Raw genomic sequence first — 12,542 nt, 5'->3', positions numbered from 1 at the left:
AGGGGACAGAAAGAGCAGAAACCCACAGCTCTACCCCAGGACCACCCAGGCTGGGGCCAAGAAAGCCCAGCTCTCCATGCAGGGCCAAGCTGAGGCCCCCCCGTGCCCACCGGCCCCGACACCTACCTCCTGGCTGTACTGGCTGGGAAGCAGCCCCCGAACAGGAGGCACGTCGTAGATGTCCTGGGGCCCCGGGGCCAGCAGGTGGCGTGGGATGTCGTACTCGTCCTGCTCAGGCTGGGGGGCCTCGAACACATAGCCTTGCCCCACGCGGGTGGACACCGCCACCTGGGGGCAGACAGCCAACCATCACCACCGGCCCTGGAGAGATTCCACCGCCCCGTGAGGTGAGCAGGACATACGTAAGGGGGCTCCCAAAGGGTGGGCTCAGAGGCAAGGATGTCCGCATCCCTTCGTATTCCCTGCCCTCTCTCTCTTCAATGAGATGCAGCACGTGGGGAATACAAGGACCCCCACTATTTGTTTAGAGCCGTCTGGTGCTGGCAGGAGACAGAAGTGGTCTCTACAGCTGAATGACCCAGAAGGTTCCAGAGGAGAGAACATGTGGGCTGATGGAGGAGGGGCCACCCTTGACTGCGGTGCCCCTGCTGGCTGGCACCTCCAGCTGCACCCTCCTTCGAGAGGCCTGCCCAGCAAGGGGTTGTCCCTGCCATAGCACCCAGCAGCCACCTTCAGGCTCCAGGACAGATGGAGGTGGCAGTGGTGGGCTGTGCCCTCCTCGGGCTGGACCCAGAGGAGGTGGCCTGCAGGAGATCCTGACAGTCAGGGCCTGGGGGCTCCAAGCTCTGCCCTCCTCGTCCCCCCAGCACTCTTGGGGAGATTCCTGAGAACGGGACCGCCAAGAACCCCCAGCCCCTCAGGGCCAGCTCTCCCGCAAATGGAAGGATGGAAGCTGTTTTGGCAAGTTGTGTGTGGGTGTGAGGGACTGACCAAGACCAGAACCAAGACCTGTATTCCCCACCGCACCACACCCTCGGGGCCACGGGGACCACCCCTCACCTAGCAGGATAAGGCCTTCGTGGGGGGATGTTGGCCCAGAGAGGAGGCCAGTCCCTTCCCTCCCCGGTGCCCCTCCCCTGTCCTGAGGTGCAGGGCGAGAACCGGCACTGCTCGCAGGCAGTATTGGGTGGGCAGCCTCCTTCCCTGTGGGCACCCGGCCCTGTGGGAGGGGTCAGCCCTGTGGGAGGGGCTGGCAGGATCTTCTAACCCAGCTCAGGGCACACCTCCTCCACAAGGCTCCTGGCTCAGCTCTTCTCTGACAAAAAGGCCTTTTGTTCCCTAATCAAATGGGAGGTCTGGGACAGCGGTGACTCAGGCGCTCCCCACACACATCCCCAGGGACAGCAAGGTGGAGGCAGGGCCTGCCCTGGGGCCCACGCCCCCACAACCCTGCATCCCGTGCCTTGCGCAGTCCCCAGGACACCAACAGCCAGCTCTGCAGGCCCATGGGCCCTGGAGGGCACAGGCTGTGTGCACGCACTGGGCACCCCAGGAGCAGCAACGACCGCGCTGAACTGCAGGCACCATCACTTTCTGATCAGCCCAGGGCTCGGCAGAGTCTCCTGCTGATGCAGCCCCTGGTCGCCTCCCGGGCGGGCCGGCAGAGCTGGCTCCCTGTCAGCTGCTGGGGTGAGCGCCGCCAGGGGGTGTTCCAGGCCCACTGCACCCCACCCCCGGCGTGTCTGGGAGTGGTGTTGGCGGCCCTTCCCAGACTCATTTCTCTCCTCAAGCCCCAGACTTGAGTCTCCTCCAGAGCTATTTTTAGACCCTGGAACCTGCCAACAGCAGGGGAGGGGGGGGTGGCTGGCGGGGGCTGGCGGGACGTGGCAGGTTGGTGGGGCCTTGAGGCGAGGCCTGAGGTGCCTCCAGGCCCTGCCGGCCTCGGAAGGCAGGTGGGGACCCAGCCCAGGACGAGAGGTGTGTGCCGCCCTCTCCACGCCCCGACGCTGGTGAGAGGGCGGGGCGCAGGCGGAGGGGCGCTGGGGCCGGACCCCAGGCCTGGGCCGCAGGCAGCTGGCCACTCACGCGGCTGAGTCAGTGACAGTAAGCAGCCATACTGGCCAACAAATGTTTTCTGTTAGAAAAAAAGGCAGGCAGCCACCAGCGGGGGAAAAGCTTGTTAGGGAAACCAACTCTCCAGAGAGCCGCTGAGCCCGCTAATCACAGGCCACCCTGCTCCACACCTGGGGCCCCATTAGCAGAACCTGGAGCCCCCTGGGGCTGGGGGACAAAGCCAGAGTCTGAGAGGAGACACAGAGCCCAGCCCAAGACCCACAAGCTCTCTCACACACACATCTCAAGGGCGCAGAAGACAGACACACAGAGGCAGAGAAAACGCACACAATGCCCACTGCCAGACGCACACCCGGACACACAGACCCAGGCAGGGCAGGCTCATCAGGGCGCCTGCAGGAGTGAGAAGGGAGGCTGAAAGCTCCCAAGACCCCAGGGACGGGGCAGGCCGCCTGCTGCCTTCTGCCTGGGCCCCTGACCCCCTCCGGGCCGCCTGGCTGCCTGTCCCCCTTCTGCGAAATGGGCATCTCTCCTCGTGACCCAGGCCAGCTCACTCTGTCACCGTCCCCCCCCCCGCCCCCGCTCTGAGAGCCTCGGGTTCCTGCTCTGGAAAACGGAGCACCGCTGGGGGTCCTGGGGGACAGACGCACACGCCTGATGTGGGTCCCCTCCCTCCCAAGCTCCTGTCCTCCCAGAAGGAACAAGGCTGAGCTGAGCTGTATCTCCCCGAGCCTGACCCAGTGCCACAGCTGTTCCCTCAGGCACAGCTGCAGCCCTGACCCAGAGCTCCCCCAAGAGTGACCTCACAAAATACCTCCTCCTCCGGGGGCCCCACGTGCTTCTGCCCTCAGCTCCCTAAAAGCGTGGCCCAGCTCCAAAGGGTGCTGACACCCGGTGTGGCCCTGACCTTCCCCCAGCAGCCACGTGGGCCACCCTGATCCAGGCTCCAGGAGGCTGACCCCTCCTGGCCACCAGTCTTGTCACTCGCCCTCTGCTTTCCTAGACCCAAGGCCGCACCCACCCACCCCACGGTCTTGGCAGGGTTTCCCCTCAGCAGAGCTGACCTCCAGCCCTGGAACCAGGGGCCTCAGTTGCCCAGGCTTCTGAGAGCACAGCCTGAAACGTGGGCACACATGCACGCTCCAAGACGTTTACGGCCTTACTGCCGTTAGAAACCGCCTGGAGCCTTTCCGCAGCAGAAGGGGCGACCCAGCAAAACCGGGGGTGGTCGTCATGGTCACGCTCAGGGACCCAAAATGCTTCTGATATCTGATGTTGGATTTACAACCTCAAAATGCAAAAGTATGTGCGCAAATCTGTGAAAGATGAATAGGGAACACGCTAGACAAAACATGCTGCAATCCCCCAGCGATCCCCTCTTGACTGGGGAAGCTCATCTCCAGGCCTTCTCATACAGTACACATTCCTGTGACAAGCAAGCACACTTTCACGGACCATAAAATAAAAGCAGCTGCAATCGAGACTGCCCAGGCCAGGAGCCACGAGGCTTCTCAGGGGAGGGCAACCAGGTCCCAGCACACAGAGTTTTCCTCCTGGGGCCATCAGCCCGGTCTGGGTCCTCAGGGACACAGGGCCTGGGCAACCCCACCAGTGGGCATGTGCAGGGCACTCACCAGCCAGGTGAGCCCAGAAGCAGTCTGAGAGCAAGCCCCTCGTATGGGAGGGAAACAGTACCAATGGCTAAAATGTGGGCTCAAATGCACAGTCCGGAGTAAAGGCCTCACTGCTGCTTCCTGGGCCACAGGGCTTCCACTGCCTGTCCCGGCCTTGGAGCTGCACCAGAACAAGCTTGCCTGGACTCAGGAAAGGAGAGGATGGAAAGGGGAAGGGCATGCCTCCCTGGGGAGTGTGCAGACTGTGCGCTGTGGGTGGGTACGGGTGCAGAGGGATGGCCTATGGCCTGTCCCAAGGCTTACCACCAGTCACTCCTCCTCCCCCAAAGCCATCTTGGGAGCAGCCCAGTCTGGGCTATCCCAGTCCAGCATGGCTCACTTCTGCCACTGGCCTGTCTCTGGCCAGGCGGTTGAAGGAGCAGGTAGGGAAGTGGAGCCAGTGACCCAGAGTCCCCTGGTGGCCAGTGTCCATGGAGCCCCACCCTGAGCCAGCCGATGACCTGTGTCCAGGTCTCCCGCTCCAAGCTCTGCCTGTGGCGGGGCAGGGCAACACTGCATGCTGAACCGCTGCCCAGCTGGCATCTGAGCCCTGGGCCGGCTCTGAGGAGAGGCTCAGTGCCACGCAGTGAGTGTCCCTCAGACACTCTCCAGTCCTGCCTCCTTCCTACTCCTTCCTAGGCAGACAGCCCTGGGTGTGAGGGCACATACGCAGGTCTGTGTGGAGCTGAGGTGCTGGGCTCAGAGCCTTGCCCCCCGCCCAGCCTCCCACTGGCAACAGCCCACAAGGGACTTGAACAAGAGCCCCTTTCACGGCGACCCTACAATCCCGCAGGCAGTGTCCTCCCCGCGGTCTAGGAGTCACGAGCAGGGCACCCTGCAGGCGCCCACAACCCACCAACACGGCCCAGGAGAGGATTGGGTTGGGTGTGTCTGGATCTAGATGAGCTGCACCCACAGGGGGACTGTGGGAGCCCCTGGGCACGCGTTGGCTGGCCCCTCCCCTTTGTCCCTTCCTCCCTTCTCTACCGGCTGGAACTCACGCGGCCACTGTCCTGGCCCGCGAGCCCCGTGACGAGGTGGCAGAGCAACAAGACTGAGGACCTGCCCTCCACCACCGGCGCTCCAGGAGGAGCCACAGGCTCCGACAGTCTCGGAGGTGTCACCAGTGCCACACCACTCACCCCGAGCCGTGCTACGTGAGAAAGAAACGATTCTGTCATCCAGTCCATCCTTCCGGGTTTCCAGCCACTCTGGCCCAACTGCGGCCCTGTGCTCCATACTCCATTTCTCCCCTTCAAGTGCCTCCCAGCTCCCCTTTCCTGGGCTCCCTGCACCCTCCCCTCTGGGCAGAATGGCTTCACCAGGACGTGGTTGGGCAGGTCACTCCTACCCAACACCCTCCGCCCTCAGGAAGGTTCCAGGCCCCTGGGGGTCCGTTCCCAGCTGCTGCTGCTCATGCCTCCTTGGTCAGGCCCCACCTTCCACAACAGTCTTTGACAGGCTGTGTCCTCTGCTGCCGACACCCTTCCACTGGGGCTTGTCAGCTAAAGGCCACCTCATGGTCCACGGCCAGCTCGATGTCTCCTCTCGGGCTGCTCACACCCACGTCAGCAGACATATAAACATATTCCCCAGACACTCACCTCCCACCTCGACCCCAGACCAAGTGCAGAGCCGCTGCTGGAGTCCCAGAGGTCCCAAGCAAGGGTGCCTGGCTGGGCCCTGCTGCATCCCAAAACTGGGCCCGGCCGAAACCCACCAGGAGGGCTGCCTGGCCACCCAGGGAGGCCTTACCTTGGCTGGTGGCTTCGTCCCCTCCCAGCTCCGTGCATCCATGGATGGGGGGACCTGGTAGATGTCGTGTCCTATCCCAGCGGAAGGTGGCACCTGGTAGATGTCCTGGGCAGGGCTGCCAGGCCCCAGGGGCACCTGGTAAAGGTCTGGGGCTGGGCTGGGAAACGGGTGATGGGGCATCTGCTTGGAGAACGTGGCTGTCTGCTTGGCCGGGGGAGACTGGAACTGGGGGCTGGGCCCAGGGGCTTGGTAGAGGCCTTGCTGAGTCTTGCTGGGGGTGGGCACCAGGTAGACACTGTCCGGCTGCGGCTGCGGCTGGTACGTGGCAGGCAGCATGGGTGTGTACTGGGCTGCCGGGGGGTGGAGGCTGGGTTGAGGCAAGGCCGAGCTGGCGGGCGGGCCGGGGCCGGGCCCCACGGGCTTCTTGTCATGCATGCCCACCAGGATCTTGAGGCGGTTCCCGGGCACGATGCCTTGGCGCCCGTGCAGCGAGCAGAGCCACCAGCCATCTAGGCCCTGCGTGTCCCGCTCCAGCACCGTCATGATGTCGCCCTTGCGGAAGGAGAGCTCATCTGGGGACTCGGCCACATTGTCGTAGAGGGCTTTGGCCAGCACGTTCTGGGGGAAGAGGACACAGGTGGGCGTGAGGGCAGGAGGACGTGCGCTGGGGGCTCGGCGTCCCGCCCAGCTCCCACCCCCTCCAGGACTGGGGAGGCACCTGGCCTTGGCACTGAGAAAGGAACTAAGTAGGGTTTGGCGAGATCCCCGCGCCTCTGCCCCCGCTGCCCCTGGCGAAAAGGCCCAGCTGATCCCGGCAGTTTTTCAAATGAGCCTGGATAGTGTCTCAAAATCCTCCTGACCACAGCCATCACCTGCACTCCAGGATGGCACTCAAGATACTCTGAAAAATACTCCCGGAGTCACACTATAAGCTGGACCTAACGCTGGGGAAGGCAGCGATAATGACAATAATGGCCACCACGTCCTGGGGAGAAAACAGGATGCACACCCTCCCCGCTTCAACTCAACTCCCTGCTGCCCCGCCAGTGCAATCAGCCAGGAGGAAAAGACCAGAGAGTGGGGAGGGGACACACAGGGACAGAGCAGTCATCATCTGCAGACCATATGTCATCTACGTACAGATTCCAACAAACGAGAAGGATCAACAGTGCTGAGGAGGGAACCTCAGACGTCGGCAGATAACAGAAACTACAAGTTATCCAGGAGTTAATCAAGCAAAGACTCCAGTGGAGAAAATGTAACAATTGGGCCAAGCTTACTTAATAAGTTACAACTGCAATAAAAATGCCAGCTGAACTTTTTTTTTTTTTTTTGGAGGAATTCAATCAAAGGAAAAAAATCCTTCTAGAATTAAGCAGAGGAATAGAGGTCCACAGATAAGCAGGTCAATTCTGAAAATGAAATGCAAAAAGGCACTTCCTTCCTGCCGTGAGGACAGGCCACAACTCCAATCCCTAAGCGGGACAGGGAGCAGCGGCTGGGAACCACGCAGCAATGAGGAGGGCAGGGCTGTAACCGAGATGCTACCAGGAAAACTCCCTCACCATAGGAAGAAAAGTCAATTTGGACACTTTGCCTCATATTATAAACAAAGGGCAATCAAACACCTAAATGTGAAAGTTATAACCTTAGAGCTGATAAAAGAATTGTGGGAGAATATCTCTGTGACCTTGAGGTGGAAAAAAATTATGAACAAAACCCTAGAAAAAAAGACCACTAAAAGCACAAAACATAAGGTAACAACAACAGAAACAAAGAGATGGATTCAACCTCATCAAAGTGAATGGTTTCAGTTGGGTGGGGGAACAACAGAAAGCTGACAGGGTGACAGGCCACCAAATGACAAGAGTCACTGATCTAGAATCTGGAGGCTCTCCTACAAACAAGCAAGGAAAAGACAAGAACACCAACAGAAAACCAATAAAATATGAAGAGTTTTCTGAAGGGGAAACCAGAATGGCCAAGATGGCCACAAAGGAAGTTCAGGGATCCAGCCAGCAAAGCGGGACAGACCTGCGGCTCTGCTCTGTGCTCCAGCAGGTGCCCAGGTGTCTGGTGAGGAACACCAGCCACACCCTCCCGAGTTAGAGGAACAAACAGGAGATCTACAGCCCAGAGCGCTTTACGTAAATGTTACGAATACCTACAAAAGAACTCGTATTTTTCACAGACACTCTTCCAAGGACAGATTCCAGACACATTACATTTGCATGGGTGCTTGTGGAAGAGGGACGGGAATGACACAGGCACCAGGAATAAATGGGGAGAATAAAGCAAAACAAGGAAGCAGTCCCATACAGACTGAGGACCGGCCACAGAAGGACAGCACCCCACGCCCAGCCCCGCTCTTTACGCCTGTAATTCTCCTGTTAATTCTCACAGGCACCCAGAACTGCTGCTATGGGTTCCGTGAGTCGGCAAACCCTCCTGGAGCCGGGCCACACGCTCCGTGCAGAGGCCCAGTAGCCCAGCAGCCTGTGCAGGCCTTGGCGAGGCTGTGGGGACAGACAGGAGGACCCCAGCATTGGTAGGCACTGTGCTGGCAGGCCCAGAACCTCACCAGGGACAGAGAACCGGGTGGAGAGGCCCCACATTTTCAGTCCTTGGCCTCTGCTGCTTGCGCGGATGAGGGCTCAGGCTGAGCCCAGAGATAGCACAGGGGGGCCCCAGCCAGAGGGCCAAGGTCAGTCCAGCAGAGGGCAGGAGCGAAGCAGGCGCCTGGGTGGGAAGGCCAGGCCTGTGGAGAGGACAGTGCCAGGCCAGCTGGGCACCGGCCCCACCAGCCAGGCCTCAGCTCTGGTCGCCCTCCTCTGAGTCTCCTGGGGACTGAAGATGCAAAGCCTGGTCTAGATCTGACTTGGAAACGGGACCTGGGTTCGGACCACCCTTCCCCACGTGGGCCTGGGTCTCATCCCCTGGATTCCAACTGGGGGCAGAGAGAAGTCGGGGTGAGGCCTCACCCAAGTTTAGGAGGGCCCACCTCCACACCAGCATCAGGGGCCAGAAGGAGCTCCTCTGAGCTCCGTCTCCCCTGCCCGTCACGGTGAGGATTAGGGAAGAGGATGGAACACCATCAAGGGGGACGGCAGCCCGGGGGGAAGCCGGGGCAGGCAGTGCGTGCTCCAGGCCCAGGACTGCACGCTCAGACTTGGGGGAGCACTGGCGGGAAGCCCACTCCTCCAGAGCAGCTCAGAAGGAGCCAGAGGCCAGAAAGCTGGGAGCCAAGAGGGACAAGGCCCAGGGGAGAAGCCAGCCCAGGCAGGCAGCGCAGAGAGAGCAGAACAAGCGAATTCACCCTGCACCAAGGTGAGCGCCAGGGCACGGGCCCTCGGAACTACTGGACTGTCCACACCACAGTTAGGACGGTTATCAATGCACCGAGGCATCAATGAGTCCTCAGTAAAATGTCACTTGAACTGAAAAAATGGGGAGAGGGTAATGTTTGCGACAATAGGGGATGCTTTTTCTTCCTGCTTTTCAGACATTTTCAATTTGTATTGAATGAGCATTTCTTGGTTTGGGGGTTGAAAAAATATACACCCTGAAAAAGAGAACAGTGGACTACCTCCTAGGCTCCAAGGCAGGATGGGACGGACAAGGCTGAAGCAGGTCAGAGGCCCAAGCCCCAAGAGGAGCCGATGGGGCGGGGGCTGCCCTGCTGCCCAATGGACTCATGGGTCCCATCCCCAGGCTGCCTGCAGGAAAAGCAAGTTTCCCAAATATGGTCTGCAGCCTCTGCTCAGGGAATCACACCCCGCCAGGGGGGCGGGACACCCAACCCACCCTCCCCCAGTGACCCCAGAACACAGAGCCAGCCCTCTGGGTCCCCTCAGCCCCTGCCCTGGTGACCACAGGAAGTGCCAGCAGAGTGAGTCACAGGAAACTTCCCCTCCGGCCCAGTCAAAGCGGGCAGGGTGCAGAGAGGGGGATGCCCCTCAGAGGCCCCTCACCTCTTAGAGGAGGGCAGCCCAGGGAAGGCTGGCAGGGGCTGCGGCCAGGAGGCTGGAGAGCTCTGCCAAGGTCAAGGTCCAGCGGGAGGGGGAAGGGGGTGGAGGGAGGGTCCCCTGGACCCAGGAGAGCTGCCCAGGGAGCTACCGGGGCCTCCCGCACCCAGGGTGGCCAGCTCTCACCTCCTGGGTATGAGCTCGATGAGCAGTCAAGGCCCATTGCGACTGCAACTGTGTAGTCCGGGGCGGCCGGAGCCAGGCTGGGAAGCACCTCTCAGGGTGGGCACGTGGCACCAGGCGCCTGGCACCAGGAGCTCCCCTGCCTGCGTCAGCTGGTGCCCCCCTCCCCCCGCCGAGCCCCAGAGGCAGGCTCTCCGCAGTCCTGGGCACTGCTGGCGCCGCAGCGCTCCAGCCGGCCGAGCACCCGCCCCTTTGGGCCCCTAAGCCTCTCCAGCTGCTCCTGACACACTCCCCGCTCCAGTGCTGAGCAGAAGCTAAGGCCAGACCTGGGCCTGGCTCTCCCTCCCACTGCTGGGGACCTTGGGCGAGTCCCTTAGCCTCTCTGAGCGCCCAGATCCCTTGTGTTAAGGTGACAATCCTGGTTTCATAGGGAAGTTCTTTTGTTTAATACAAGATTCACCTGGCATCTGCCCTCTGCCAGGTGCTGGGCCAGGCCCTGCAAGACTTGCAGCAAGCCTAGGTCGACCAGGCCCTTGTCTGCACGGGGTTGCATCCCAGCAGGGCAGGCAGACACAAAACGATTTGCCAGGACAGGGGGAAATGTGGCATGTGCAACAGGGCCACTACACATAGGATGGTCAGAGGTGGCCTCCCCCAAGGAGGACATTGCAGGAGACTCATGAAGAATGAAAACGAGGCGACCATGAAACCAGCTAGGCAAGGGCCTGTGGGCAGAGGGCAGGCATGAGCCAAGACACTGAAATAGGGAAAGGCTGGAGGGAGACAGGATGGTGGCCCTGGACTGGCAGGCAGGCTGGGGCCAGTCACACTGCAGGATGCCTTGGGATGCTGCAGGGAGAGCTCAGTCAGTGCCATCCAAATGGTGGCCTCCCATGGCAGAATAAGGCAAACCCCACACCACCTGAGCATTCCTGCTCTGGACATGCTCCCCAGGACCCAGTGTCTTGTCCCAGCTTGGAAGGGGGGCGGCCAGTCTACCCAGAACCTGGCTTTCCAGGCTTCCTCACTGTTGGGCCAATCAAGTGCTTCCCCCAAGCTCACAAGAGGACACAGCTGTGACCTCTGGGAGGGGCACACCACCGGGGCACCATCGCAGTCCAGGCCAATTCTGCCAAACATCTGGGTCCAAGGCACCATGGAGACTGCTGCTGACTCGCCCGAGTCTCTGGCCACCTCACCCGCGACCCTAGGAAACCTCTTGCTGTATCCTACACTCCTCCTTCAGGACGGGACTTGGGTGTCACACACACACACACACCCCGCCCAGGAAAGCTCCCACGTCCCTCCCCGGGCACCCACACCTCACTGCCCCCACCTCGAAGTGCTGATCAACACCTCTTGTTACTGCCCACTTCGTGCCCCCAACCCGGGCGCCCAGAATGGGAGGGGCCTGTCTGCTTCAGCGTGGAACGCCCCTCCACCGCACATGCACGCCAGGCCTGGCCCAGAGCAGGGCTGAGCGTGGGGCTGCTGGATGGACGGGTTCAGGCAAAAGCCCCCCTTGCGGAAGGTGGTGCCCTGCCCTCCCTGGGAGCCGCGCGGCCACGCCTGAGAAAGCCAGGAAGGCCCTTTGGGGCTCACTCACCCCAGAGGAAGGGGGCAGAGGAGAGCCCCCTGCCCGATGCCAACCCCCCCCAGGCAGCGGCCTGCCAGTCAGGCCCGCCCAGAACAACACCCTGGTTGTTGCACATGGGAGCTGAGAGGGCTGCCCCACCGGCCCTGCCTGGTCTGAGAATGGCCCTCATTGTGTGCGCCAGACTCACCCGGGCCCGCAGACACGGAGCAGCTGGGCCTTGGCCGCCAACGGGCACGTGTCAGCGGCCACCTGACGGGTTTTCCCTCGGCCTGCTGCCCCGGAGAGCCCTGGATGTGCTCTGGGTGTCCCCAAACCCCGACTCTGCGGGACGGTGCTACCTGGTGGGGGGGAGACCGACAGGTTCACAACGACGACGATAATGCCGGCAGGCAGCGAGAGGCCGGGCTCTCTTCTGGACCTCAATTATCTCTTTCAACCCTGAGACACTGTGATTGCCTCCACCTACGGATGGAGAGGCTGAGGTGCACGACAGTCACTTGACTCGCCAGGGTCACGGTCAGGAAGTGGCAGAGGCAGATCTGCTGTCTGACAAAGTGCCGCTGGGTGGCTCCCGGGGTACTGCTTAGGTCCATGGAAGCCAGGAGTGGAAATTTCACAGGGCTTTTCCATCCCTCCCGTCCCCCACCCCGACACACACCCCAGCCCCAGGCACAGAGCCCCACACACAGCAGTCACTAGGGAAACTCTAGTTCTCTTCATACAAAGAACCATCTCAAACCTGGGCCAAGTTTATTTCTGGGGTATTCTGGTTGCTTGTCCCAAGGAGCCCCTGTGGCCACTGGATACAGGCCCAACGGACGTGTGCCCAAGTGGCGGTCTACACCCACAGCCGCTGCTCACTTGTGCCCTGGGAACCCCGCCGGAGGGGCAGCGGCCACGGGCCCACTGGCCAGGGTCCTGACCATCCTCTGCTCCGCCTCCCGGCTGCGATGGGGCTGGGAGGGCAATGCCTCCTCCCTTCCCAGACGGCACCACACCCTCATCCTGGGCGGAACTCCGCAACAGCCAGCCTTGGCATCACCCTCCCCTTAATTCTCCCAGGACAACTGAGTGACCAGGGTCTGGGCTCAAGTCCTCAGTGCTCAGCGTGACAAGCGTGGATGAGCCTCCCATTCCAGAGCCACTCCAAGGGGGACAAGGGGAGCATGGCTCCTTCCCTGCCTGCTTTGGCAGTGCCTGAGGCTCAGAGGACAGAGCAGGGGCCGTGTGTGGGTCCTCAGCCCCATGCCTGACCCTCAGCACCCAGAGGACAGGTCTACAGAACAAAGGACTAAAAACCCACCTGTGGGTGGCCACCGCCAGCAGCTCCCTCAG

The 12,542-nt window shown here is 61.4% G+C and overlaps 1 protein-coding gene across 4 annotated transcripts in view; it reads right to left on the bottom strand.

Moving 5' to 3' along the window:
• BCAR1 (BCAR1 scaffold protein, Cas family member) overlaps window positions 1-12,542 on the bottom strand; it is a 35,663-nt gene that overhangs the window by 7,127 nt on the left and 15,994 nt on the right. For 2 of the 4 annotated variants that reach the window (XM_081217238.1, XM_081217237.1), the window contains exons 2-3: window positions 5,463-6,080; window positions 127-288 (exon numbers count right to left, since the gene is read on the bottom strand). In XM_081217238.1, the coding sequence (XP_081073364.1) occupies window positions 127-288; window positions 5,463-6,080 (780 nt within the window). Of the gene's footprint in view, window positions 1-126; window positions 289-5,462; window positions 6,081-9,613; window positions 9,688-11,394; window positions 11,598-12,542 lie in introns of those variants that run through there. The other 2 variants (XM_081217239.1, XM_081217240.1) reach the window with 2 other exon arrangements.

The sequence above is a fragment of the Mesoplodon bidens genome, assembly GCF_964165515.1.
Source record: "Mesoplodon bidens genome assembly, chromosome: 18".
Lineage (NCBI taxonomy): Eukaryota > Metazoa > Chordata > Mammalia > Artiodactyla > Ziphiidae > Mesoplodon > Mesoplodon bidens.
This window is presented reverse-complemented; position numbering and strand designations above follow the sequence as displayed.